This window comes from Lissotriton helveticus, chromosome 5_1, assembly GCF_964261635.1.
Source record: "Lissotriton helveticus chromosome 5_1, aLisHel1.1, whole genome shotgun sequence".
Classification (NCBI taxonomy): Eukaryota; Metazoa; Chordata; class Amphibia; order Caudata; family Salamandridae; genus Lissotriton; species Lissotriton helveticus.
In genome coordinates this window covers 2046963356-2046988460 of record NC_136065.1, presented here as the reverse complement: position 1 = coordinate 2046988460, position 25105 = coordinate 2046963356, and the positions used below count along the sequence as shown (strand labels likewise).

Here is a 25105-nt window from a genome sequence, read left to right as displayed (position 1 = left end):
TGCGCTTCGTCAGACTCCCAGAAGGCTGCGAGAAGGGCAATATGGAGGGCTTCTTGGCCCAGTGGCTGGAAAGTTGGCTCCCCCCGACTCTCTATCTAGATGCTTTGTGATAGAGCCGGCACACAGGGCCCTCATGCAAAAGCCGCCGGTGGGGGCTCACCCACGGCCTGTGATAGCCAAATTGCTGAATGATCACGACCGCGACACTATCTTGCGACAGGCCAGGGCCAAGGAACCCCTACTTTATGAAAACCAGCGCATCCTGATTTTTCCGGACTATACACGCTTGGTGCAACAGCAATGGCAATCATTCACGGCGGCTAAGGCTCGCCTTAGAGATCTTCGGCTCCCTTTTGCCTTGCTCTACCCAGCCCGCCTGCGGGTGGTTTTTAAGTCCCACACCCACTTCTTCGATACCCCTGAGGAGATGTTTAAATAGACGGATGAGACGGTGAGGGCGCATACACCACCGGGTGTGGAGTCGGATTCATCATTGAGCGGTGCGCAGACCTCTCGGGGGACACAGATGAAGGGGAATTGGAGGTCCAGGTCCAGGCGGCGCTCTGCATCCGGCGGTGCCTCGGATAAGGGGAAGGAGGCTCCTGAACATCGAACAGTAGATCCTTGACTGATCCAACTAGCGGGCAGAAGGGAAATGGTTTGCCATATAACTTTGCATAGCTTTGTGTTATTGTGTGCTGTTGACACTGCTGAACTGCGGGCGAGAGGGAGCTGATGTGTTGATATGTGTACGGGTATGAGTCAATATGAGCTGCAGCGGGGTGGAGGGAGATGTTTAATGGGCGGACTATTCTCCCCTAGCTTAGGGCTTGTTGGGGGTGGTTTAGGGTTCGTGGGTTGTTGGATGGGGATCCATTGGTGTGGACGGCCTCAGGTCCTGCGTTGGGGGCCGAGAGTCATCTATGCCGCGACAGGTACTTCAATGTTCTTGAGGTATGGGGTGGGGGATTGAGGGTTGGGGAGGGGGGTTGTTTGTTCTTGGGGGGGCTTTGTTCTGGTCGGGTATGAGTCACACGGTCGCGTGAGGGTCTCAGTGATTGTTGTGTGTGCACCTGCATTGACCAGCATCTGGGCGTTTGCTCTGGACGTTCCCTGATGGCGATTCCTGCAGGTAGGGCTCCGGGGCCCAGAGGCTCTCTCCGTGTCCTTAGTTGGAATGTGAGGGGAGTTCTAGACAAGGTCAAGAAGGGGGCAGTGTTGCGGCAGGCAAAGAGGGCTGGAGCTGTTCTGTTAATGCTACAGAAAACTCAACTAATAGTAACTAAGATACTGTGCCTGCAGAGCTATGGTTACCAATAGGTTTTTCATGCAGGTTTTACTATGGGATTTAGGGGGGTGGCCATCTTAGTGCATCGCAGACTCCCTTATGTCCACTCTGCTCAATGGGTTGATACGCAGGGTCGCTACATCTTTGTTAAGGGTATGGTAGGGGAAGAGCCTCTGGTGTTGGGGAGCATATATGCCCTGCCCCTCCTGCAATGGTCGATGGTTGAGAAGCTATTTGCGGTGTGGGCCGACATTCCTGACTCATTAGCGGTGGTAGGAGGGGATTGGAACGATATCATGGATGACCTCAGAGATAGGTACAGGCCTGGGGGTGGTCAGGTAGTGGGCCCCTCCACCAAATTGAGTGACATGGCTCGGGGCTTGGACTCGAAAGATACATGGCCGCACCTGCACAGTAACAAGCGGGAGTACACCTTTCTTTCAGCTGTTCAGAAATCCTTCTCGAGGCTGGATTATATTTTTGTTCCCAGAGCAGTGGTTGGTAGGGTGGACTCGGCAGATATATTGCCGCCTGGGCTCTCAGATATTTTCCCCATCACGTTGACATTTGTTTGGACAGGGGGCGGCAGCCGTTTCGATGGCGCCTCTCCGTATGGCACATGCAGCAAGAAGACTACCAGAAACATATGGGCGAGGCCATAGCTCACTACTTAGTTGAGAATGTTGTGTCCGTCGCGGATGCCGGGACTGTGTGGGAGGCTCTGAAATCCATACTACGGGGAGTGGACATAGCCTGGTGTGCGGCTGCCCGGAGGAGACGCAGTGCGCAATTGGTACAGGCCTACGCTGGGATTGAGGCATTGAAGCGTCGGGGCAGTGCCGAGGGTGAGGGTCAAGTGGTAGGGCAACTACTCCTGGCGCAGCGATCCTATGCCTCCATGCTGATAGACGAGGCGCGGCAGATATGGCTTGCGACGCGTAGCAGGGTATACCAGTGGGGGATAAATCGGGCACGATGCTGCACCGGCTATGCCAGGGCACCTTCCCGGCGCAGAGCCTGCCAGCGATACTAGACGGAGCGGGTGTTCTGGTTACAGATCCCAAAGAGTTAGCGGAGGGCTTTTCTGCATATTATGCAGACCTGTAAGCCCGAACGAATGCCTTCCTGCGGATGTGGTGGACAAGTCTATCGCGGACTTACCGCCACGTGCGGTGTCAGAAGAGGTGCGAGAGCACCTTGAACTCCCGCTGACAGAGGAGGAGCTAGGCACGGCCCTGGGCAAACTTAACACAGGGAAGGTTCCCCGACCCAGTGGGTTCCCTAGTGAATTTTATAGGAAATATCACCTACAGTTGGGTGCGCATTACAGGGTGGCCTTGGAAAAGGCCATGGAACGAGGCAGCCTTCCTCCAGATTGGAGGCATGCCGAAGTGGTGGTATTTCATAAGCCGGGCCGGCCCCCGGAGCACCACGCATCATACCGCCCACTTTCTCTGCTGAATGTGGAGGCTAAGATCTTGGCCAAAGCATTGGCTTACCGGCTTTTGCCCCCTATCGCAGAGCTTGTCCATCCAGACCAGGCTGGCTTCATGCCCCAGAGGGCGACTAGACACAATATTCTGCGAGCGCATGTGGCGGTGGCGGCGGTTCGGAGTACGGGGGAACAGGCGGCACTTCTCTTAGCGGACATGGACAGGGCGTTCGACTCGCTAAGTTGGGTATATCTGTTTGCACTCCTGCCTCGGCTTAACTTAGGGCCTCGCTTCCTGTCATATCTGCGATATTTATATACGGATTTGACAGCCTCGGTTCGGGTTCCGGAGGCCGTATCCTCCAGTTTTTCCATCGGGCGCGGTACCCGTCAGGGCTGCCCCCTTTCGCCGTATCTTTTTGCCCTAGCCATGGAGCCGCTGGCCGCGTGGGTGCGCATTGTTGCGCAGCTGCGAGGGTTCGGGTGGGGATGGGGACTGTCTGATAGGATCGCGCTCTATGCAGATGATGTCCTGTTTTTCATCACAGACCTTAATCGGTCGGGCCGCGCCTCCTGCGAATCATGCAAATCTTCAGAGAGGCCTCGGGGCTCTATATGAATCCTCGCAAGTCAACTCTATGGGTGCTGGGGGAGAGATCAGGAGTGGGGGACTGGACGTCCACACTTCAGGTAGCGCTGGGGGGTATCAAGTACTTGGGGGTGTTTTTGTGTGAGATTTCCACGGTCTCCTGGGAGCGGAACTTAGTGCCGATCTGGGAGCGGGTTCGGGCAGATATCAAGACGTGGTCCTGAATGCCCCTGACGATATATGGTAGGTCAGCCATTTTTAAAATGGTGGCCCTCCCCAGGCTGCTATACCAATTACAGAACCACCCTTATCCCATTCCGCCTCACTGGTTCCGACAGGTAGACTCCGCACTGGGGCAGTTCCTCTGGGCGGGGGCTACTGTACGGGTGGCGCTGCGCACCTGTTTTTTGTCTTCTTATTGTGGTGGATTGGCGACCTCCGATATTCTTTCTTACTACCAAGCCTACCACCTTCTAGTTTTGAATGAGTGGTGATATGGAGATAGGAGGGACCCGGCATATACTCTGGAGCGCTGTCTTATGGGGTCCCACATGCTACACACTATTCTATATACGGCACAGTTGCGGAAGACGCTACCACTGGCCACGCAGGTGGTGTTTCGGATCTGTAGACAGGCTCTGCATTGCATGGGATGGTGGAACACTTTGACTGGTGAAACCCCTCTGTGGCACAATGGGCGCCTACCTGGGCTGGCGACATTGCAGGGCTTCCGGGGATCGGGCAGCATTGAATTTCGACACTAGGTGATGTGCTGTCAGGAGTGACAGTTAAGTCTTTCCAAGATCTGAGTAGGGAATATGGTATGCCCCGATCTCAATTTTTTAGATACCTGCAGCTCCGCCATGCCCTCGCCCAGAGCCTAGAGGGCCTGGAATCCCTCCCTGAGTTTAGCCCACTGGAAGCAAAGGTGTTTATGGGAGACCTGGAGACAAAAAAGGTATCACGCATTTACCAATCATTAGTCACACACGGCTCCCCCTCGCTACAGAAGCTATGGGAGTCTTGGGAAAGGGACGTAGGAGAACTGGAAGAGGAGGATTGGAGGGAGGCGTTGGCAGCCCCTAGGGGTGCTGCCATAGCGATGCGCCTACGGCTGATCCAATTTAAGTACCTACATAGAGTTTACTTTAGTAGAGAGAGAGATTGTGGCGGGCGGGACTGATCGCATCCCTGGACTGTCTCCGATGTGGCCAGGAAGTGGGAACATTTCTACACACGGTGTGGAGCTGTGGCTCACTGGATCGGTTCTGGAAGGGGGTGCTGGATTGTATGTCTGAGGTCCTGGGGTGGGAGCTCCCCCGCCCGCCGCAGTTGGGCTTATTACATGTGATGGATGGGGTGGGGGGCAATGTCTACAAAAGGCATCTATTGCTGCTGGGTCTCACATTGGCCAAAAGGGACGTGGCCAGAGCATGGAAGGATCCGCGGGCCCCTTCTGTTGTGGCATGGAAGGGGATTAGACTTTTGTAGGGGAATGGAGCAGCCGATTTTTGTTGCCCGAGGATGCCCACGAAAGCATTACAAAATCTGGAAACGCTGGGCTGATTTTAGGGGCCTGTGGCTTGAGCCCCCTGTGGAACGGGAAGACCTTCCGGCATGAAGGAGCCATGGTAGAGGGTACATGCATGTAGTCAGTTAAATGTATACTTTATAGGAGACATGCGAAGGAAATTGTGCGACTGGGGTGGGCGGGATCCGGGAGGGGGAGTTCGGAGGGAGGCGCCTGGTATTGCTTTGTTTATGTTTGCTTATCAACCGAAAGAAAAGTGGATTGTACTTTAATTGATGTCGCATATTTGGCCTGCAGATATCTCTGGTGTGCAGAGCTCTGCGGAATGTGTACAATCTATCAATAAAGTCTGTTTTAAAAAAAATAAAACTATATTGAAAGATCAGTTTTGTTTACAAAATAAAACCAAAAAACACCCTGAAATTCTCCATTCATGGTCAACTAAGCAAACCATAACTCACACACCTTCCATGCTAACCATAACTCACATACCACAGCACAATATTTCTAACAATAACTAAGAGGACTTTTTTCCACATGTTTAAATTACTAGCTCATACACTAAGAGATCATGCAGCATCCACATGCACGTCATTGATGATGGTTTGGTAAGATATGTTATGTCACTAGTGAGATTACTTATGTCCTTTTTGAGGTCATCTGTTCATCCTGATGTAGAAACTCTCTATGCATTGGGTGGGATGTATTGACTCCCGAAGTAGTCCCTTGCTATAGATTTGCATACATCCTCTGAAATTCCTCTGATAAGTAGAGAGCAATAGATTGGTTTAGGTCCTAAAAATTTCCCACAAATTTCATTTATTGAGGATTTGTCAAGGATTTCTCCCACCTCAGTGAGAATTACGTAACTCAACAAGTTTGTCCTCCATTTTATTTTCATATATTAGCAGACCCCTTCTACCCTTTACTGCCCGGAATACCGAGAACTCTTAAATGTCCTGAGTGTAAAGGTCATTCTTAGACCGAATGAAAAGAATTTGTATGGAAATGAAGTGAAAATACCAGGAAAATGAAGAGCTATTTAGCTGTTTGAAAGAAATCCCTGTCTTGAGGAGATTTTCAGCAACTGTGCATAGCTACAGAGGATCTCATGTCTCAGATAAACTAGCACACACAATGGCAGGGCAATTGCTGGACACTCTCTGCACAGATTGTAAGGTGAAGGGCAGTACCTTACATTGGTAGTTCAAAGAAAGCATCTGCAAATGTGATGCACTGAGATATGGAGCCAGATGTCTCAGAGGTCAGAAGTGACCATGAAATCTCTCTGTTTGAGAAAGCGGTCAATAAACTCTAAGATCCCTATTTATTTATTTCGACACTGTACTGGTTTAATAACCTGAGGTCTAAAATGAGTCCCTTCTTGACCTTAAATACACTCCTTTTCCTTGATCTTTCATGCACATTTCCTGTATCATATGCTTCATCTGTTGTGATGGAAACCCAGTGATGGTATGTGCGCTGAAACCTGAATTAATTACTGGAGCCCAGAAGAACCGCGGTTTTCAACACTCCTGCATCTAATACAATGTCTCTCCACATTCTAGAAGAACAGCGAACCGGAGATCATGCAGGACTGGGTTTTGGAGGCAACTCTAGGGATTTTGAGGCACAGGAGATTGTTTCCTGACCTCTCCCTCTCTCTTGGGTATGCCCTCTGAACAGGCTGCTTTGCATTTTGGGGATGGTCTTCACACGCCTGGGAAGTTATCCAAGAGTTATGAATATTGAAAGGCCTCATTTTGGACAAATATGACTGAACTTCAATGGAGAGCGGTAGCTGAGGAAATAATTTGAGAGTACAGAAATGTGGAGCATTCCAGCACTGTGGTGAATCACTTTTTGATAAGTCGCTGAGTGCCTTGGTCTAATTTTAGATCTGGGAGCTGTGAAGGAATCTGTACAAACTCATTGGTGAGGGTCATATAGCACACTTATATTCCCGCCGCCTGCCTGTCCCACCCACCTACCTTCAGTTCTGGCCAAACCACCTACCCATGCATCTGGCACGGCAGTTCACCAGTCCTCACCAAATACATGTGCAACTGACCCAAATGCATACATTTGCACTTGACCCTTAGGGTCTGTTTACTGTCCTGGCCCCAAACACTCACCTGTGCACCTGAAGAGGTGTTTAAAACTAGCTGTACAGCAACACTTACTTGCCCACTGCAAAGACAGACAATCCGATGACTGTCCCACGTGCCCGATAGAACTCATCTTCTTGCGCCTGGTTAAAGTTCCCATGCCACACAATGGGGGCGCCCCAGGAAGACACATTAGGCTCATTTGGGAAGCAGCTGCCAAGGAAGCAAGTGAGAAAGAATGAGAAAAGCAAGAGTCAGAATGATGTTAAATGACTGTAGAGATATCACAGTATGAAGCTTGGAGTCTGTAGTGATGTTAAATTGTGAGATCACAAACCTGTAACGATCTTACAAACAGGTCAGGAGATTAAAAGAACAAACTTGTTGCTCAAGAGATTTTTTTAAATACACTTTTTATTGACTTTCATAAAGTGCAGTCTAAACCTGCGGTCAACACCGTCACAGTAAAACGTATGAATATCCCACCTTTCCAGATGCCAAATCTCACATCAAACCACCACATCCTGCAACCCCTCCCAGAGGCGTGTCCTTCCTGCAGACACCTGAGGCTCAGACAGTTGCATGTCACTGTGTAGGGACGAGGGACTCTGCTTGCAGTGTACTAGTTCAGTCCCTCTATATCTCGCCCAAGCCCCTCAGAACTTCCAATACGCCTCATCCCTGGTGGTCCAGTGGCAGAGCCTTGCTCTTCTGCTAGTCCACTCTGCCAGCCTTCTCCAGCCTTTGCTGTCTGTGTGTGCCTCGTTTTTGTGCCTTTTCTGTTGCCTCTTTACCCTCTGTACCTTTTTTTTTCTCTTTGTGCCTTTATTGAGCCTTGTTTTCTCTTTTTTCTCCCTTGTGCATTTCTTGTGTCTATTTTCCCTTTCTCTGCCTCCTTTTTCACTGCCCGGTTTTCCACTTTACTCCCTTCCCTGCTGCCCTCATGGCCCCTACCCCCCACCCCCTGTGTCTTCCCGCCTCCCACCTGCTCTCCCTGCTCCCGACCTCTACTTAATGGCTGCCGCTGCGCGACAGGGTGAGCAAGACTTCTGACCTCCTGGTCAGGGAAACTGTTCTGCCCTCGCTCAGCTCCACCATTGCGCCGCTCCCCCCAGCACCTCCTGCCTTCTAGGTAAAGTGTTCGAGGCCCTCCTCCACCTGCAGGCTGCTGCCTGCACCTCATCCCTGGTGGTCCAGTGGGAGAGCCTTTCTCTTCTGCTGGTTCGCTCTGCCAGCCTTCTGTAGCTTTTTCTTGTCTGTGTGTGCCTTGTTATTGTGCCTTTTCCTGTTGCCTTTTTTCCCTCTGTGCCTTTCTGTGCCTTTTTTTAGGTCGAGCCTAGTCTTGAAGACCTCTTGTAGTCTAAAGGACTTATGTCGCGCCTGCTGAATTTTCATTGCTTAAATGCATTGTCCCTCTTCTATGCTGCTTCCTAATTGGTTCGAGCAGCGAAACCTCACATCCGTTTTTCATAGCACAGCACAGACCAACTACAGCTACCTTCCACTCGAAATCTTAATCTGTTTTCCAGGAGTACTCTTTTGCCTGTTTTCTGAGCGCCACGACTTAAACTGCAGCCGCTTTACTTTATGCCCGTTGTGTTTAGTGCAATCGGATTTTGTTTTATTAACAAACCTATTGTATGGGGGGAGGGGCATGGTTGTTTGTGTGCATTCCTCCTACTGCTGCGAGGTGGAATGGGCGAAGCGGCAGCTCTTGGTTAATGCGCTGCTAACAGCTTGGTTCATCCCTCCAGTTTGGGGACGTGCTCCTGCTTGAGATGTGCCTTTAGATCGCTCCATTCTCCAAGCTGCTCCTTTTGCACATTTGCCGGAGGTAATCTCCTACATTTTTGTAGATAAAGACATTTTTCTACTGTCTATCCGATCCACGCCAAGGGACTTGGGAAACTGGATTCCCTGGAGTGCCAGGCTCTGGGTGCAAAGTGGGGTCCCGTGTGCAGAGTGGCTTTGCACTGCTCAGCGGCTTCTTGCGTGGCCCTTTTAGTTATATGCTGCTTGTCTTGTTGGGGTATTGTTCGTTAAAGAGACTCCTTTTTTCAGGTAAAGGCTGGTCTCAAGAAATGTATACAGTTAACAAATGCCGATGTATTAATATTTAATGTTTTATAGCTAGCTTTGCCTTCTTTTAAGAGGTGCTGCATTATATTGGCCAGGGTGATGTTGCAAGCGCCATATAAAATGCAACGTCATGGTGTTAATAATGTACGTTTATGTAACTCAGTCATCGCTGTCCCATTCATTCCCAGGACGCAGCCTGTGATCTTAAGCACCGGCTTCTTGCTGCGCAGTGTTTCTGGTGCAAAATGTTCTTTTTGAAATGTATACATTTAAATGGTAGAAAACTGTGCAAAGGTTAAGGCCCTTTTGCTTTTAGGGAGGGTGCTGGGTCATGGTGCAGAGGGGTCTCACAAGTAAAAGGGAGAAATGTGTGTTTCCTATGCTGACAGTAACCTCCCCCCTCTGAGGGGGGAGACCCTGGCTGGAGGGTGCAACGCGTTTCGCATGGCACGTGAGCAGGGTCACAGCATGTGGCAGAGGGCTTGTTCCAGTCACACCACATCGACGCCCCCAATTTCAGGATGCATATGGCTGTCTCGGGAATGTGTTTTTTACTTACTTCTCAGTTTCCTCTAAGCTAGAGCACTAAAGGCCCCTCTACTGGTTTTCACACTTTGCGGGTGGGGGAGGGACCGCATTTGAATACTGTGACACTGTCACTGCAATACACGTCGAGAAGAGGGTCACCTTCAAACTCCTCACCCATGCCTACAAATCCCTCAACATCAGACACAAATACCTCAACGAGAGAGTATCCTTCCACATACCCAAGAGGAACCTCCGCTCCGCCGACCTTGCCCTGGCAGAGGTCCCCGGCAACCACAGAAACCGGCGGGAGAGCCTTCTCCTACATCGCAGCCAAGACTTGGAACGAGCTCCCTGTGAACATCAGACGCTCCCCGACCCTGCACACCTTCAGGAAGGACCTCAAGACCTGGCTCTTTGACTGATCCGGAGCCGCTCCCCTCCCCCACCCTCCCCCCTAGCGCCTTAAGATCCTCATGGGTGAGTAGCGCGCTTTACAAACCCCTCATTAATTGATTCACGTTGTGCGCCACATCCCCCTCCACCCAAATTCAGCACTCAAGGACATTATCCACGCGTTTCGGTCGCTTTGGAATGTGCATGTTTCACCTTTCTGTTTTCAAACAGATGTGCTATCAAGTTGTAGTACACATCTGAAACATTTTAGGTGGTTCATTCAAAGGAAAAGCCCGAGCTGGGGACTGCCAATTGTAAGAGTTTCAATCAGTTTAGCTGAAATAACTGTACTGGGCAAAATTCACCCTTCACACAAGATGTGACACCAGGTTTGAGAGGCCATCTCGCTCTGGAGAACCAGTAAGGCCATGAACCAGAGTGCAAAAGCTTGATCACTGTGGTGAAGGTGGCCCCTTAAACTGGTGTCACAGTAGCCTATGACTGAAAGGCAGGAAGAGAGGCGTACGGGGGTTACATTTCAAATAGTTGCACGCAGGGCTTTAAGTGGGATGAAAAAACTGGGGGTCTCTCAAAGGGGCGTGGTCAATGTAATGAAGAGCGTGGCTTAAAAACACATAAGCTAAAAATCTGTGTTTAGCACAGTGTGCTGCCCGACTTGCATTTTGCTGTTCCTGTCATTGCGTCCAGATATATGATACAACAAGTCACATCATGCCTACAAGTCAGGACTATTGGCTTTGTCAATGGTTGCTAGTTGCATTAGATAAATAAGCAGCAACTATGGCTTGAATATAATATTGAAAAAACTTCATCTTAAAGCCCTGGTGACATCACGATAATGTTGCAGCTCCTGAGTTTTAAAAAGAGAAGGGAAACCCAGAGAGAAAACGACTCTCATTAAAGGATCCCTTCCTCTACAACACTGTAGTGTCCTGCATGACACGTTCTAGCATTTCTCAGCTTCCTGTTTTGCCAGCCACTCCCTCGAGGGCTGGGCACACTACACCCCCCTCACCCATCCATCACGGGTGTCACGAGTCACGTGACCCCGCTAATAAAAGGGCCCGGGTGCACGTGCTCGTGGCCAGTTGAGTACCCTGTCACCCTGTGTCTGCGTCTCCTTGTTCACCATAATGCGGGCCTAGCGCCCAACACTACATTGGCGACGAGGCGGGTCTTGTCCCGCGTGTGCAGCCACTGTCTCATTGGTGGAGGAAAAGGGAGAGAGAGCTACCCGCCTAGCGGACACCCCCTGGAAACGACGCCTGCCGACGAGAGGTCCATGGGGCATATGTCAAGCCCGGGGACTGTTTCGAGACATGAGGTGACCGAGAGCCTACCCCGCACCTCTCGTGCCCACAGTGAGCCCCCTGCTGAGAGAGCGCCCCAGATAGCAGCGCTGGTCGACCGGAGCCCACCCGGATCGACCGCAAGTGACCCCCACCACGTGGAGGAAGACGGAGCCCGCATCGCGACCGGAGGTGACCGGGACCCCGCACCTCATGTACCCGCCGTAAGCCGCTTCCTGCGTAGAGGTGCCCCGGGGAGAGCAGCACCAGCCGGAGGTGAGCGGAAGGGGTGACATCTGCCGCAAAAACGTTAGCGCAATCCCCCCCCCTGCGAGGAAGGCGCCTCCCGAAAGCCCGCAGGGCATGTGCAGAGCCCCGGAGTCTTCACCGCCAGAACGAGGTGACCAGGAGCACACCCTGCGCCTCGTGTGCCGGCCCGCAGCAGAAAGAAAGCAGCCAGTTTAGAGTGTACAAATTGAAAGGTACAAATCAAAGGAAACGTACTAAAGAGGTTTGCTCACCGTAGCCGGCATAGGTAGCTCCTGCCGAGGACCAAACCCCGCCGTATACGAACATTGTTTGAGCTCCCCCTCCCGGCACCGGCAGCTGAAACACACAGTGAGGCTGACATCGCCACAAGAACGGCCACTACAAGGACACTAGCACCACCTAGCGGCCCCCAGTATAGATCGCACCCACGAGCTCACTGCGCAAGCATTGAAGGCAAGCTGCCCGTCTGCCGGCTGAGCACTGCACGTACATCAAACGAGACAGAGTGACCAGCACCAGGGGTCCCACCTGATGGTGCTCCCGTCTGGTTCAGAGAAGCACCAGTAGCCCATGGAACCGCACTCTTTAAATGTCCAATATGAAGCAGCCCCTACGTGCTAAAGTTCTCCAATGGACAGGCAGCCTGGTACATCATAAATAGCCTGAAGTGCCACCAGTTGACCCCTGGGACATTTGCAGCAGTGAAGCCAGCCACCCCCCTCACAGCCCGCAGTCTCAGGAAAGACTACCGCTGGGGCTAGTGAACAGAAGTCTGGCAGCGCCACCTAGCAGCCAAAGAGAGGCAACGCACTTAGGAAAGCAAACACACGCAAAATGAACATGTGTGAACAGACCTTCCCGCAACTGTCGTCCAGGGTGTAGCGCTCCAAGCCATGTATGCCAGCGCGCACCATAGCATTGTCAGCCCACCACGGCGCAGATAAGTTGTGTGCCCCGAAGACTGAAAATCCTGAGAGAACACCCTCCCAGAGACAGTGTTACAATAGAAACCTGATTGCTCGCCTGGTGTCCGCAAAAGCGTCAGAACACAGGACAGCGCGACCCAGGCAAGCCCCAACCAAGCCCAGTCAGAACAGCGTGACCAACGGCCCACAGTGGCACGGCCTGTGCACGCTACCACGCCAAGAACACAAGAAACACGCCCGGAGGGCGCCAAAGTCGCCATACACCCCTTAGGGACAACGAGGGACAGTGCACGAACCCGCCAGAAACGTGAAGCAACCCCCCCACAGGACACTTAAGGGTATGCGCGGCAAGGGCGCCCAAGAGCAGCAGGAAGACCGCATGTTCACGCCCAGGAGCGAAGAGCAGACTCAGGCACAGCACCGCGCAGCAGTCGCCTACCTGCAGAGCACAGGCAAAGCACCATGCCACCTGGTGGTCACCTGCAACACCAGCATCCCTGCTCAGCAAGAGTGCTGTCTGAAGCTGCCCCAGTCCGGAACCCGAAAAGTTGACCACCCGGCGGCCATCTTGGACAAAGCACAGCATTACTGTGAAGGAAACGATCTGGTCCACCTGCTCCACACTGCACAGAAGATCAGGACGGTGGAAACCATCAAGTTTCAGACAGTAAAAGCCTGCAGTTCTCAAGAAGAGACTGCCTGGACCTGCGATCACAGCACTGCCACCTAATGCCAGTGGGGTGCATCAAGCCCTCCTGCAACTGCATCAAGCCAGCCTTACACTGCCAGGCATCGACCTTGCCACATCGACGGTGCCACACCTACGGAGGCACCGCACCTGGTCAACCAACCGGCCCATGCCCAGCGGCCGAGACAGTTTGCGCCAGGCACAGCAAAACGTGCCCTCAGAGAAGACGCTCACAGAGTGGCCCTCTGCGCCCTGCAAGTGAGAACGGCCAGGACGCCTTCGAAGACAGCAAAGTCTACTGGCAGCCACCACGCCCAAGAGCACCAAGATGCCCCAATCGCACCAACATCACTTAGCAAAAGCACCGCCTGCCACCTCTGCAAGGCCCAGGGAGAGTTTGACAAACCCCGCAAGGAGCCACAGAAAACTCAGAGATGCGCGCAGACAGCCCCACTAGCAGGATTGGACAACCAGCTCAGACTGCGATGTCCCAAGGGAGGCGCCCCCCCCCCCCCAGGAAGAGGGCAAGAAAGGTTAGTGCAGAACGCGCACCACACGTGGCCGCCCAAGACCACCACCAGTGATCAGGTCAACATCACTCGCCCCTGCCGGTGAACAGGCAAACCGCCAACCACACCACCGGCACCCCGGTGCCACGCCAAGCCAGAAGCGCGCAGGAGGTCGCGCCTGTGAACCTGACTGCACAGTCAGCACCCAGGAAACCTCTCCGCACAGAAGCACTGCTGCCCGCAGGTTGGAGAGCACACACATCTCCACAGCCACAGCGAAACCCTACAGCGAGCCGAAGACCACCAACAGTGTCCTCCCTCCCACTGCCCCCAGATGGAGTCAGCAGTGACCCACGACAGGCAAGAAAGGAGTCGCACACCCCACGTGGCAGGCCACCACAGCACCATGTGCTCCAGCAAACAGCGACACAAGACCGGACGTCACGTCGCCCAGCAAGCAGGAAACACGTCACCAAGTGACTAATCCCGACAAGCACGCCAGAGCAAAGACAGAAGCCGGTGCCACAACAGCACCGCCTCGAGGTCTAAAATGCAACGCCCTCGAAGAGATGAAGAAGAGTGACAGCTCTGTCACCCCGAAGACCGGACCAGCACAGGTGGGCTGAACAAGGCCACAAAAGGGAGAAGACCGAGGACTCACAGCCAGCAAAGAAACACACCAGACAGCCACCAAGGCGGACAGACGTCCCTGGATGCAGCGCCACGGATAGACCAAACATAAGCCGCAGCAAGCGCAGTCCACGTCTCATCCCAACGTTTTCCCTGGCGACCGTCCGTCCCCGAGCGTCGGCAGTCTGAGTCGACCAGCATCCATGCTCCTGTCCTCAGGGATCAAGGGTGGAGATCAGCCCAGAGCGTCCGTCCTCCCACCGCCTCAAGATGGAGACGGCAGTGGCCCCAAGCCAGGCAAGGGAGGATCCCCTCACTCTACGTGTCAAGCCGCCACAGACACTCCAACTCAGCAAGGCGGAGGCACACGGCTGCCAAGTCCACCTGGACATCCAACACTCCCAGCAAATCACCACCACCGGTCGTCCCAAGTCATCACATGGCTGGCCACCGCCAGTCATCATCCCCTGCGTCAAACATCACCACTCCTAGAAGATTGGCGGACTGGAGTCCGGCATTGTTGCCACACCGGCAGACAAAAAAGAAACCAGAGACCACATGTGGACCTAGCCTACACCGAAGCCACGGCAGCGAAGGCAAGTCTTAACTGAAACACCCACCCGTGGGAGTTGGGCGTGTGACCACGTAACGGCTCCTCAGCGGCCCTGCAGCTGCCACCAGATGGCACACAAGTAGCATTCAGCGCAGCCCTCCTACAGTCCCGCAGCAACCCCGACAACGGGCCTCCCCAGGTGGGAGAGTGAATAGAGACTCTGCTCCACCGACGGGTTCCCGGTCACGGCCTAGCCGCCCCACAAGGATAGTCGGCCCAGCCACACCTCTGTGGACTCTCCTGTAGGACTCCATCCAGCTTTATGACGCAGCCCGCCACCATGAACTGTTCGAATCCACCACGGACCATCACGGATGTCAGGAAAGTGGACAACAGGCAAAGCAGCAAGACACCTCACCATCAACGAGCTGTCGGCATGCCGAGGACATCTCCCAGCCAGCAGTCGTGTCCTGAGGCCCTCAGGTTAAACTACGGGTGCCCGCCGAGAAGGTTCTTCCGCAAGCCAAGCCACCAATCCAGGTCTGCTGTCGTCCTGCCACCTGACTAGAGACTGATGGACCCTGTGGTAACTAGTTTACTTTTCTTTTATCCCCACAGGTTTGGACTAGCATTTTTGTTTGTTCCTCAATAAAGTTGGGGAGGAATGTAGTGTCCTGCATGACACGTTCTAGCATTTCCCAGCTTCCTGTTTTGCCAGCCACTCCCTCGAGGGCTGGGCACACTACACACCCCTCACCCATCCATCACGGGTGTCAAGAGTCACGTGACCCCGCAAATAAAAGGGCCCGGGTGCACGTGCTCGTGGCCAGTTGAGTACCCTGTGTCTGCGTCTCCTTGTTCACCATAATGCGGGCCTAGCGCCCAACACTACAAACACCACCACTTGTACATCGGTGTGCCTGCTGTCTCTGCAGTCTGGGGGAAAAAAAGGACCGCCTGTGCCAGGGCACAAAACAGAGCCTGGTAGAGACCCGTTTCGAGGCCCCCTTTAAAAAACCGCCGGTGCTCAGCACCGGTGAGACCCGGCCCACTGAAAGCCCTGGTTGCGCGCAGTATTTTATATACCCGTAAAATGTTGCCTCAAATCTTTAGGGGGATGTCCCAGCACTCTTAAGTGAGCGTGGAGTCGCATGCTTTATCAAGCACATAAATACATAGGGGCCCATAAAACACATGACCTTATTATTGTACAGTGTTCTGGGGTGAAAAACACAGACGACGAGACACACTTTCTACGTACATTTTTTCAGTCCCTCTGTGGGTGAATGGGGCCGAAGCTTGTATTTGCTCCTGTTTCTTCTCCAGCTGATGAGTAGAAGTCTGCCCCTTCATCCTGTTATAAAATTGTGAGGTAAATAATATATCATTTTCTTACATGAAGTCGGGAACTTGTATGATACAATCTTAAATAATGTTAAGAACTCTTTTGATTGGTAAGTCAACATTTTCAACCGAATTACCTGCAACAGAAGTAAGTATATGAGAGAAGTGTTTTAGAAAAAACTGTCAAACCCGGCAAGGCGACAAGTTGAATATAAACAGTGTTGACACTTTGCTTGAGAAAGCGATGTAATTGTTGAGTTGTTTTGACATGATGTGTTGTGACATCATACCTACAAGTCAGGACTATTGGCTTTGCCAATGGTTGCTAGTTGCATAAGATAAATAAGCAGCAACTATGGCTTGAATATAATATTGAAAAAACTTCTACTTAAAGCCCTGGTGACATCACGACAATGTTGCTGCTCCTGAGTTTCAACAAGCATTTGCAATGCAATAGGTCTCGTATTAGGAAAGTTTGAGCTACTCGTATTGTAAATTACACATTTTTAGGGCTCGGCTCAACGCGCGAAGCGCGTCTCCGCCGAGGCTCTTTTGTCGGCGTGTGTGCTTCCCAGGAGACAATCCTGGCCGCGCGCATCGCCTTGGAGGCGATTTGAAAGTGGCACGCGCCGACTGGCACGCGCCGCGCTCGGCCAGGCTGTTTCCTGGGAAGCACAAACATACCCAGGCACACCTCCCCCTGCACGCATGCGGCCACACACACACGAGCGCACATACACGCACGCAGACAGAGACACTCCCCCTCCCCCCGCCGTCGCACACAGACACACACACGAGCACACATACACGCACACATACAGAGACACATGTACACACATCCACACCGTGATGCCTTTGAAGTGTGACGCGCATGCCCCTTGCGGTGCAGTTTACCCTATATCCAGGCGCGGCTCGCACCCATCCATGCCCGGTCGCCCGGCGCCCTCTCACCGTCCCTCCTCCGGGTCTTGCTCTGCTTCCCGCGGGTCTCCGGCTGCAGCGCGCCCGGGTCTCCCCTCTGCGGGTCCCCGTCCTCCGTAGCTCTCCAGAGCGACTCCTGGCAGAGAGTGTGTGTCCGTGGCCGCTACCTCCGGCTTCGCTGGGCAGCCCCGCACTCCTCGCTGCTGCTTGATCTGGGAGTCCTTGGGGCCGCCCCGACACCCTGTTGGTCCGGAGGTCTCGCCGCGCTCCGGGCTCCTCTCTGCGGCTGCAGCCCTTTGCTCTCTGCCCCTGACCTCGGCCTTCATTGGCTCGCACACTCTCCGATCCCTCTCTCAGACCCCGGAGGTCTCCGCTCCTCCTCCTTCTCCCGGCCCGCACTTCCCTCCTCCACAACTCATCCCCCTCCCCTGATTTGGACGTCCTTTTCCAGGACACCACTCCCCTGCACCTCCTCCTCCTTCTCTCGGTCTCACCACCATATCGGCGTAGCTAGGGGGGTGAGGGGGGCGGTCCGCCACAGGCGGCACTATATTGAGGGAGTGGAATCGAGTCTGGGGAGAATTAAATCGAGATGAGTTCACATCCGCCAATACCAGACTAGCTGCTTGACACCTGACCTGACTGGCTGTTGCCCTGCTCTTTCAGAGACTTTCGCGGATTGGTGAGCGAGTCTTACTTTTCCGTCAGCTATGTGTGCCCTGTAAGTAACAGAAGTTTACACTGGTCAGCAGCGTCACTCGGCAGAGCAGCATTGGATGGCTCTCCGTGATAGGCTTGTTTTATTTCTCCTTTCAGAGTCTATTAGCCGAGCGCTTGCCCAAATTTCTCCCCCCTCCCCCCAATTCTCTGATTGTTTCTCTCTCCACGTTTTGCCCCTAACGGCAAATTACCAGCGCTATGAATTGCAAAGTATCTGCCAGCCTGAGCTGAGGGAGCAAGCAGCTTGCAGAACACAATCCCGTCTCCTCATGTAAATGCAGGCATCCTTTTTATGCACGTATTATACGCCACATTTTTACAGCCTTTACTGGTAGGGACGGCGAATACCTACACATATTCAGACCTGCTCAACTCCTAAAAGATGCACATTCACCGTCTCCGCTGCCCTGTGTGGCAAAAATTAACAAGACGCAGGCACACATGTGTGCGCACAGGCAGGCAGAGACTCAGACGTGTCTGTAGGGGCGCGCCTTACAGACCTGCCAGGGATGTGTTCTGAATTCCTTGCACCCGTTGACTGCTGGATGCCGGGTAAGTGTATATAAATTGCCTTTATTATGCTTTTAAAACGCGCATTTTGTCTCTCAGGCATCAGCCTGGGTTTAACTTAAAGCACAAATTAATTTAAAGCACAAATATGTTAAATCTAGTTTCTGCAGCCACATCGACCTCTGATAATTTGACAGAAGGCCGCTCGGACAGGGGATGTCGTTACCAAATGCTTGCCTTTGTAGTTTGCAAAAAAAAAAAAAAAAACGTTCTTTATATGTGTTTTCCTATTTAAAAAATGTGTTGTTTTGGTTCCGCTTAATGTTTGATTCGGGTGGGACCGGGGAACTTGAGAGATTCCGTAGAAACATCATCTGACATGGGGTAAAGGAAGGGTTAGGCCCAACCAAGTGTACAGACACAAAATAGAAAACATAATAAAAAGCAGCCGTCGCAAAACGCACAGAGCGTCATTTGTGAGTGGTTTTGTAGGCACAAAAATATTGTAACTGTATTTATATAGCGCCTACAACTCCTGACGAGGTGTTGAAGCACTTTTCGGCGAGTAGCAGGAATTATTGAATTTATTATACGAAGAACAAAGCCAAAGAATTCAATAACTGACACCAGGGAAACTATTTGCACTTCTGTGGAGAGGTGCAATCTCCCACATCCTGCAAACCTGTCCTCCTTAAATTAATTATCAATTTAGATATAAAAAAAATGATAGGGCCTAGAAGAACAGTATGCAGTGTCCTTATGCTTTGAAAGATAAACTGACAAAAACCAGGCAGAGTGAAGCGAAAGTTCTGTCTGTCCTCGGTACATCTGAAGCGCCCAGTGAAATGGCTTTTTTTCGGATTTCTGTCTCCTGCGCTCTGCTCTGCCTGTCGTTTTCCAGACACGAAAATGCTGCTGAACGAGAATACAGACTCCCCAGTGGATGGCGTGAAGGAAACAGGCGCTAAAACTTGCTCAGAAATGACCAGATGCTGTGTGTGTTTTTTTTTTGCATAATATTCTGGATAGTGTCCATATACTGGAGGTCATCTGCCACCCTGATTAATCACTGTGTTTTCCCCAGCCCAACCTACACACCGTTCACATGGAGGGGAAACACTGAGTGAAGGAGGGTGGGAAACCAGACTAGCAGATTACGCCAAAGGGTTCAGTAAAGCTTGCTAAAATATAGCTTTTTGAAGACTGTCCGTCGCTGGCACTGGTCGCCAGAGAAACTATGCAGGGCTAAACTTTGTCATGATTTCAGGCATTGGAGAGGCGCGGAACACAACAGTAATATGGTGCACATCTGTGGGAAGGCACAAAACTTGACGAATACTGGCTTTTGGTGTGGGTCTGTTTGAAAGCTGCCCTTCATACGCCCCCTGCCTGCATGGCGCTGCTGCATGGTGTTTCATTTTTATGTGCACTAACAAGACATGTAAGATGATTGGCAATTGCATTGGGCATTGGTAGATTGATTATCCTACGTCACTAAAGGACAAGTACAAGCCTGACACTTTTATTTAAGTATTAGTTATTAAAAAAAATAAAAGCCATTGTTATTTGTAACATCCATATATGTAAGTCACGTATATACAACACATATTGCATTACAAATGCTATAGGTTTCACATTTGCGAAAGATATAATTATCGGCATTGTAAATGCCATTTATTATGATTTAAAAAAATAAATCATGTGCAATGCCAATAGCTCTACCTTTAATGCTGCCGAGACCATTGCATTGTAAATGCTTGTTTATTTATGTGTTGGTTTTGAAAATAGCGAAATTAATAGCTTTGTCATTTACAATGCCAATAGTTTTAACTTTTGCAAATGTGACACCTGTAGCATTTGTAATGCAATATGTGTTGTATTTACGTGACTTAGATGTATTGATATTACAAATAACAATGGCTTTTAATTTTTTTTAAATAATTAATACTTAAAAGTTATTGTAATTTATAATGGCAATAGCTTAAACTTTTGTAAATAACTTTTGTAAAGATTATGTTCAGTGTATTTTACTGTGACGAAAATCCAAGAACAGAAGTGAAATATTAACATCTTTTTCTGACATTTGTAATAAAGCTTGAAATATTGAGAGGACGTATTTGAACCAGTTGTTGTTGAATGGTTGCACAGATTGATGCTGTGGTGGCGCTGAGTGATGTTGTGGTGGCGACGAGTGATGCTGTGGCGTACAGTGATGCTGTGGTAGCGCATAATGATGTTGTGGGGCCCCTGAGTGGTGATGCTGTGGTGGGGCTGAGTGATGCTGTGGTGATGCGATAGATTGACAGAGTGAGTGCGATAGATAGATGGAAGGAGGGCGATATATAGATAGAATGAGTGCGATAGATAGATAGAGTGAGGACGATAGAGTGAGGGCGATAGATAGATAGAGTGAGGGCGATAGATATATAGATAGACAGATAGATAGATAGATAGATAGATAGAGTGAGGGCGATAGACAGATAGAGTGAGGGGGTTTGATAGATAGACAGATAGATAGAGTGAGTGCGATAGATAGATAGAGTGAGGGCGATAGATAGAGGGCGATAGATAGATTGAGTATGGGCGATATATAGATAGAAAGATAGAGTGAGGGAGATAGGTGGATAGTTGATAGAGTGAGGGCGATAGATAGATAGAGTGAGGGCGATAGAGTGAGGGCGATAGAGTGAGGGGGAAAGATAGATAGAGTGAGGGTGATAGATAGTGAAAGTGAGGGCGATAGATAGAGAGAGTGAGAGCGATAGATAGAGTGAGGGCGATAGATGGATAGATAGATAGATAGATAGATAGATAGATAGATAGATAGATAGATAGATAGATAGATAGACAGATAGATAGAGGGCGAAAGTAAACATCCCGTATTCGAGGAATTTACTGTGTGCAATTTTACCGTTTCAATGCGTCCCCTCGAGCACCTGTGTTATGCTACTAATATAAATGAATTTGCAGATGTTAATCACTGTAACCAAACAAAAGGAGGCGGACATGTGCCCTCGGGCTGTAAAGGCACAGAACCTGAGTTCAGATCTTAGTTCCTGCACACAGGCAAAGCGTCTTATCTGACAGTTTTGTGCTTTCTGAGCGGGCGGGCACAGTGAGTGCTGAGAAGACAGACTACCAGTGTGCTCATTGTTTTGACTGCCTCCTTACAGTTTTTTTTCTATCCAGCCATGAAGTGAAGGCACCTCAGCAAGTTAACTACACCACATATTTCTGCGTGCAACAAGAAGTATCTGGGGTCTGATTCCAGTCGGGGCGAGTTAGACGTTTATCCTTTTTTGACCAACAAAGTCAGTTTGAAATGGACAGTAAAATAAATAAAACACACCGCACGCCTTCTGCTGTGGGCTCAGAGATGAGAATGGACAGAGAAGGAAGGCCCAGCAGAAGAGCTGTTATGTCTGATGCTTGTGGATGGCTGACGCTTGTGGATGTCTGATGCCTGATGTTTGTGGATGTCTGATGCTTGTGGATGCCTGACGCTTGTGGATGCCTGACGCTTGTGGATGGCTGACGCTTGTGCCTGACGCTTGTGGATGACTGACGCTTGTGGATGCCTGAAGCTTGTGAATGCCTGATGCTTGTGCATGCCAGACCCTTTTTGGATGCCTGACGCTTGTGGATGTCTGATGGGTGATGCTTGTCGATGCCTGATGCTTGTGGATGTCTGATGCGTGATGCTTGTGGATGCCTGATGCTTGTGGATGCCTGATGCTTGTGGATGTCTGATGCTTGTGGATGTCTGATGCTTGTTGATGTCTGATGCTTATGGATGTCTGTTGCTTTTGGATGTCTGTTGCTTGTGGATGTCTGCTGCTTGCGGAGGTCTGTTGCTTGTGGATGTTTGATGCTTGTGGATGCTTGATGCTTTTGGATGCCTGACTCTTGTGGATGGCTGATGCTTTTGGATGTCTGTTGCTTGTGGATGTCTGATGCTTGTGGATGTCTGATGCTTGTGGATGCTTGATGCTTGTGGACGCCTGATGCTTGTGGATGTCTGATGCTACTGGTTGTCTGATGCGCCTGGTTGTCTAATGTCTGATGCTTGTGGATGCCTGATGCGTGTGTATGTCTGATGCTTGTGGACGTCTGATGCTTCTGAATGTTTGTGGATGTCTGATGCTTCTGGATGTCTGATGCTTCTGGATTTCTGATGCCTGATGCTTGTGGATGTCTGATGCTTGTGGATGTCTGATGCTTGTGGATGTCTGATGCTTGTGGATGTCTGATGCTTGTGGATGTCTGTTGCTTGTGGATGTCTGTTGCTTGTTGATGTCTGTTGCTTGTGGATGTCTGTTGCTTGTGGATGTGTGACACTTGTGGATGTCTGACGCTTGTGGATGTCTGACGCTTGTGAATGCTTGACGCTTGTGCATGCCTGACGCTTGTGGATGCCTGACGCTTGAGGATGCCTGATGCCTTCGGATGTCTGATGCTTGTGGATGCCTGACGTTTGTGGATGTCTGATGCCTGATGTTTGTGGATGTCTGACGCTTGTGGATGCCTGACGCTTGTGGATGCCTGACGCTTGTGGATGCCTGACGCTTGTGGATGTCTGATGCCTGATGCTTGTGGATGTCTGATGTTTGTGGATGTCTGATGCTTGTGGATGTCTGATGCTTGTGGATGTCCGTTGCTTGTGGATGTTTGATGCTTGTGGATGCTTGAGGATGCCTGATGCTTGTGGATGTCTGATGCTTGTGGATGTATGATGCTTGTGGATGTCTGATGCTTGTGGATGTCTGATGCTTGTGGATGCCTGATGCTTGTGGACGCCTGATGCTTGTGGACGCCTGATGCTTGTGGATGTCTGATGCTCCTGGTTGTCTGATGCTCCTGGTTGTCTGATGTCTGATGCTTGTGGATGCCTGATGCTTGTGTATGTCTGATGCTTGTGGACGTCTGATGCTTCTGGATGTTTGTGGATGTCTGATGCTTGTGGATGTCTGTTGCCTGATGCTTGTGGATGTCTGATGCTTGTGGATGTCTGATGCTTGTGGATGTCTGATGCTTGTGGATGTCTGTTGCTTGTGGATGTGTGACACTTGTGGATGTCTAACGCTTGTGGATGTCTGACACTTGTGGGTGTCTGACGTTTGTGAATGCTTGACGCTTGTGCATGCCTGACGCTTGTGGATGCCTGCCGCTTGAGGATGCCTGATGCCTTTGGATGTCTGATGCTTGTGGATGCCTGACGTTTGTGGATGTCTGATGCCTGATGTTTGTGGATGTCTGACGCTTGGGAATGGCTGACGCTTGTGGATGCCTGACGCTTGGGGATGTCTGATACCTGATGCTTGTGGATGTCTGATGTTTGAGGATGTCTGATGCTTGTGGATGTCTGATGCTTGTGGATGTCTGATGCTTGTGGATGGCTGATGCTTGTGGATGTCTGTTGCTTGTGGATGTCCGTTTTGACATGCTGTGTTGTGATTCCTGCTGTGGAGACGCTGCTCCCTTCACATGTGTTCTGTTGGTGCTTTATTACAATTCCAGATGCATTCAGATTATTCCAGGAGTAACGGCGTGCATGAGCAGTGCTTTCAATGCAAAAAGAAAGTGCTGGTACTCCATACTCACCAAATGTCTTGGCATGAGTCTTGAGGGTCTCGTAGGGGACTGCCTGGGGGCGTGGCTTCGAGGCAGGTATTTACCAATGGTGGCATTTTCTTATTCAATGCAAAAGCGTTCCAGTGTCCTTCGGCCACGTTTCTTCTTACGTGCACGTTGTAATTGGTGTTTTTTTCAGTTTTATATTGTGCGAACTTGGCCAGAGGGCATTACAGCTTTTTACTTGAGAAGCAGAAGTTTTACATGAAAACATCTTTGTTTTGTTGTTTTTTATGGTACGGGGAGATCACCCAGAATAACAGGATGTTGAGCAGAAGCTGGGATTTCAGCTCACTGTCCCTGTGCCATAAAAACAAAATAAAGTATGTTTTCGTGTAGAACTTGCACTACTCATTTAAAGTGCTACTGTTAAAATCTAGATTGCGACTTAAACACTATCTGCGCCATCTTGTCCCTTTCAGGCTCATATGTGCGCGTAAGCAGCAGCCATTTTGAATGCCATAGCCTCTCTGCCCACTACCGATAGCCAGCGCGTCTTTCTGTCTCTCTCTCTCTCGACCTCGCAAACATCCCCCGCGCATTGACAACCCCCGCTCTCACACGCTCGGGCCATAAACCACCTCTTTCAGCGCGACCCTGCCTCGGAACCATATCCCGTACCCGGCCAACACCTCCCTCCGTCCCTTTGATGCACACATCCTTTGATGGACCCCCATCCTCTGTGCCCGATTGTCCGGCCCGATCCCAGGCCGTCACCTAGCCCTGCGGATGCAGTTTATTGCCCATACAGTAGGCAGCTGCCCCTCTTCAAAGGATCTAAGACTAATCGAAACCCCCTCCCACCCCATGAGATCCGATCAGCCGCACACATTCCGGGAATCGACGGAATACCCAGCTGCGCTACAGTCATCACCTGCTGAGACCGGGGTGGGGATTTCTACTGTCAATGTGTGTGGGAACGGGCATGAAGCGGGGATTTCAGGGATGTCTTCCGTACTTCAAAACATTTACAGGAATGTGTTTCATGCAATAAAGTCATAAACTTGTGTATAAGAGGCCAGGCCTCAGAGATGCGGTTAGAGCACCTCGAGAAGATACCCTGTTGTCTGATTTGACGTGTTCTGCTCCGTCGGAATAAACCTCTGTTTCCTGCCTTCTAGTCTCCAGCGCCTGCCTCTTTGTTT

The 25105-nt window shown here is 50.9% G+C and overlaps 1 protein-coding gene across 2 annotated transcripts in view; it reads right to left on the bottom strand.

Moving 5' to 3' along the window:
* The window catches only part of LOC144753967 (N-acetyllactosaminide alpha-1,3-galactosyltransferase-like), a 115526-nt gene that overhangs the window by 9739 nt on the left and 80682 nt on the right, over positions 1 to 25105 (bottom strand). Inside the window, exons 2-3 of one of the 2 annotated variants that reach the window (XM_078641489.1) lie at positions 16096 to 16188; positions 7024 to 7161 (exon numbers count right to left, since the gene is read on the bottom strand). In XM_078641489.1, the coding sequence (XP_078497615.1) occupies positions 7024 to 7161; positions 16096 to 16188 (231 nt within the window). The remainder of the gene's footprint in view (positions 1 to 7023; positions 7162 to 16095; positions 16189 to 25105) is intronic. The other variant, XM_078641490.1, reaches the window with a different exon arrangement.